We start from the raw sequence: 3,642 nt of genomic DNA on the forward strand, positions 1-3,642 counted from the left end.
TTCGTCACTGTGAGATACTGAGAGATGATATTACAAACAGAATTCCCATAATGCACACTAAACATGCGGATTGCATAGAAGAGTTGTCAGAGTAAGGTCAACGTCAAACACCCCTGGTTCCATGATATGGAAACAAAGCAACAAACACACAAGTGTGTAACTAAAATAAATAAATAAATAAATAAATGTATAAATAAAATCAATCAATAAATAAATAACACTCTTAAAACAATAATTCACTGCAAACAAATCATGGAACCTGTCCTGTGGATCACACATGCTACATTTCCTTCTTCCTGGGTCTTTCTGAAATTTGACCTCTTTGACCTTTCACATCAAGGTCTTTAAAAACGTCAGTCCGTCCGGTCCGTGCTCTTGGATGTCTCCAAGCTTCCAAGTCTGGCCCCTGAGGCTACTGTGCTATTTGGCCCACAACTCGTGACCTTTTGACCTATTCAACTCTGACATTTGACCTTTGACCCCAGTACCGTCCCCCTTACTGTTTTTTTTCCCCCCGACCACCTCAGTCCATGAGATCCAGGGACCAGGACGCCTCGGAGCTCTGAGTCTGGCTCTGCGAGGAGGACTGCGGCCCGACGCTGGAGCGCCGCGAGCCCCCCGACTGCTCGCTGTCCCGGCTCTCCATGGAGCCCTGCTCCCCCAGCAGGCACTCCAGGCTGGTGTGGCCCACCGCCGACGAGTCCCCCAGGGGCAGCGCCAGCGGCCGCAGCGGGCTGGAGCCCAGCGACGACACCGACGGCTGCCTGGCCACGGAGGAGCTCGGCGGGGGCGGCGAGGACGAGGGCGAGCGGGAGGTCAGCGGCGGCGGCGGGGGCGACGACGGACACCTCTCCACCAGACAGAAGCCGTCCTCCGCGCTGACCCCGTCCAGGAGGCCGGTGGTGTCCGGGCTGCAGCGGCGGGACGAGGAGGAGGACGGCGGGGGCAGCGGGGGAGGGGGCACGACGGCGACGACGACGACGGACGAGTCCAGGCTCAGGCCACTGTGGGGGGGCGCCAGGGGGGGTAAGGCAGGCTCGGCGGCGGCGGCGGCGGGGACGTAGAAGTGCGGGGGGTACGGGGCCGCCGTCACCAGAGAGTGCGTGGACGTGGGCGCGCTGGACAGCAGGTTGGAGAAGTCCGGGCCGCGGTGGTGGTGGTGCTGGTGGAGGGCGGGCTGCGTGCACAGGCTGGGCTGCGATTGGCTGATACTGGCTAAAGAACCACCGCCGCCGCCGCCACCGGAGGCGGTCTCTCCGAGGGCCAGGCCTGCGTCCTCAAGCCCAGCGAGAGGCACCTGTCCTGGGGCGGAGCCCAGGAAGCCTGGGGCGATGGTGAGGAGGGAGGACGGCGAGAGCGGATGGTGCTGATGGTGCCCCGTGTGGGAGGAGACGCAGCTGCAGGAGGGTGGGCAGGGACCACCGGGGAAACAGGACCCCGCTCCAGGGCTGGAGGGTGGCTGGGGATGTGCCTGATCAGAAGGATGAAAGGACCCGTCTCCCGATTGGTTCAGGCCTGCAGAAGACGCACCTATGAGGAGAGAGAATCAAGATCCACTTTTAGAGTTTCATGTTTGCTGTTTATGTTAATGTCTACGTATGTTACATATACTGTACATATGTGTACCTGTTTTGATAACTCTTCATTTGGATAGTCAATAGAGACTGTACACAGGTGGTTTGTTGAAATTCAAGTTCAGTCTTCTTTCTAAAGCTGTTGTTGAAATATTAATATCTACGTCAACCAACCCCAACCCCTAATCTTAACCTTAACCATAAATTAATCAACAGACTGTTTACACGCTGAGCATCTGCACAGAGTCTACTGGAGAGCATTCCAGTAAAGTGTTGCCAGCATATCTTAATATCATGAATTTCTCAACCGTCAGAAAGCTTGCTAGTACTGAACCAACAAGTGCGGCAAAAGTAAGATCAGGAAAGAGTCAGGAAGTGTGTCCCGGCTTTTGAAGAGATCTAAGAGCAGATAAAGTACACTGTCTATTGAGGAGCTCCTGAGCGCCATGCAATTAGTGTCAACAAAACAGCCCGGAGTTCAGCTCAGGCGCTACCCATATTTAGACTGTCTGTAAGACTACCGGCGCGTCAGACAGCAATGATTCTCTCTTAATTACCTCAAGAAGTGTGGAGGACCGAGGCCAGTGCAGGGCCAGTGCAGGGCCAGGTGCGGTTCAGTGACATTCAGAAGATATACACACACACTTCCTCTCTATACACACACACGGACATGCATACACTGACTCACACACTCTAACGCACACAATTAACCTTTAACACACACACAGACACACACACAGACACATGCACACGCACACACACACACTCACATAGACTGATTCACACATATACTGTATACATTAGCACACATCTCCTCTAACACTCACTCTCCCTCCCCCTCATACACACAAACATATCACACACCACACACACTCACATCTCACATACGTACATACATACATACATACTCTCTCTCTCTCTCTCTCTCTCTCTCTCTCTGTCTATATATCTCTCTCCCTCACACATCCATATCTCACACACACACACACACACACACACACACGTATTCCTTGCCCCACACACAGCTTTCCTCTCACCCTGCATGCTCCAGGCGCTGGCGCCCAGATGCCTGATGCCGTCCGCTGCCCCATGCCCATGGAGGTGGGCAGCATGAAGCTCCATGCCCCCTGCCAACGGGTGCTCGTGGTGGAGATGCAGGTCGGACGCATGGTGCTCCGGGTGCAGGTGCATGCTGGGACAGACGCCGTAGGCCAGGTTGGCACCGCCGCCGCCGGGCACTGCGTTGGGTGCCACGTGCACGCCGTACGGGTAGGAGGGCAGCGCGGCGCTGTAATGGTGCACGGTCATCTGCGTCTGGAGGAGGTGCATCATGTGGTGCAGGTCCTTGGTGAGCTGGGACACTTCCTGGTTCAGCGTGCCCATCTACACAGCATAGAGAGAGGAAGGAGGAGGGGTCAAGAGCACTGTATTCAGAACACATTCACAGAATCAATAACAGACTTTAGTTAAAACTTTAGAATGTATAATACGTTTAGTTATTATCTCTACTGCAATCATGGGGCAGGATGCACAAGTACAATCACACAAAACATTTCAGAACATAATAGTTATGAGGGCAAAAGGGCAATTTATGGAATCTATAAAAAACATGGTCAAAAGTATCCTTGTAAGGCAGTTTAAGGGTATTCTGAAAAAATGTTTGGAATGATGCAGATGCCAAAGATGCCATCTCTGTCAAAAATGAGATAATGATGGTGAGTGAACGCTCTCCACACATAGTATACGTCCTCTTAAAAACCCACTCAATACCACTGTTTCTGGTCCCAAACATCAATTTGTAGGCAAACACCTATAGGAGCCTGATAAAAAAACAAATTGTCAGACGGATGGGTTTGCATCTCAACTCCTCATACAGTATATTCAAAATATGTGTATTATGCAGATGTGTAATACAGAATATTAATAATATAATAATATAGTCAGAGATAATTATTTTGACAAGTATATCCCCAGCATCTTTACATACTGTATTTTAGGAAACACTGTATGTTGATATGCTACAGTATATGGTACATTCAGATTCTGACTTCAGCTTCAGCGCTAGGAA

General features: G+C 51.7%; 1 protein-coding gene across 1 annotated transcript in view; it reads right to left on the minus strand.

Moving 5' to 3' along the window:
• Positions 1–523: 523 nt before the first annotated feature.
• LOC134069682 (potassium voltage-gated channel subfamily H member 4-like) overlaps positions 524–3,642 on the minus strand; it is a 59,560-nt gene continuing 56,441 nt past the window's right edge. The window contains exons 16-17 of the mRNA XM_062525711.1: positions 2,612–2,957; positions 524–1,530 (exon numbers count right to left, since the gene is read on the minus strand). Coding sequence (XP_062381695.1) covers positions 524–1,530; positions 2,612–2,957 — 1,353 coding nt within the window. The remainder of the gene's footprint in view (positions 1,531–2,611; positions 2,958–3,642) is intronic.

The sequence above is a fragment of the Sardina pilchardus genome, chromosome 22, assembly GCF_963854185.1.
Source record: "Sardina pilchardus chromosome 22, fSarPil1.1, whole genome shotgun sequence".
In the NCBI taxonomy this organism is placed as follows: Eukaryota; Metazoa; Chordata; class Actinopteri; order Clupeiformes; family Clupeidae; genus Sardina; species Sardina pilchardus.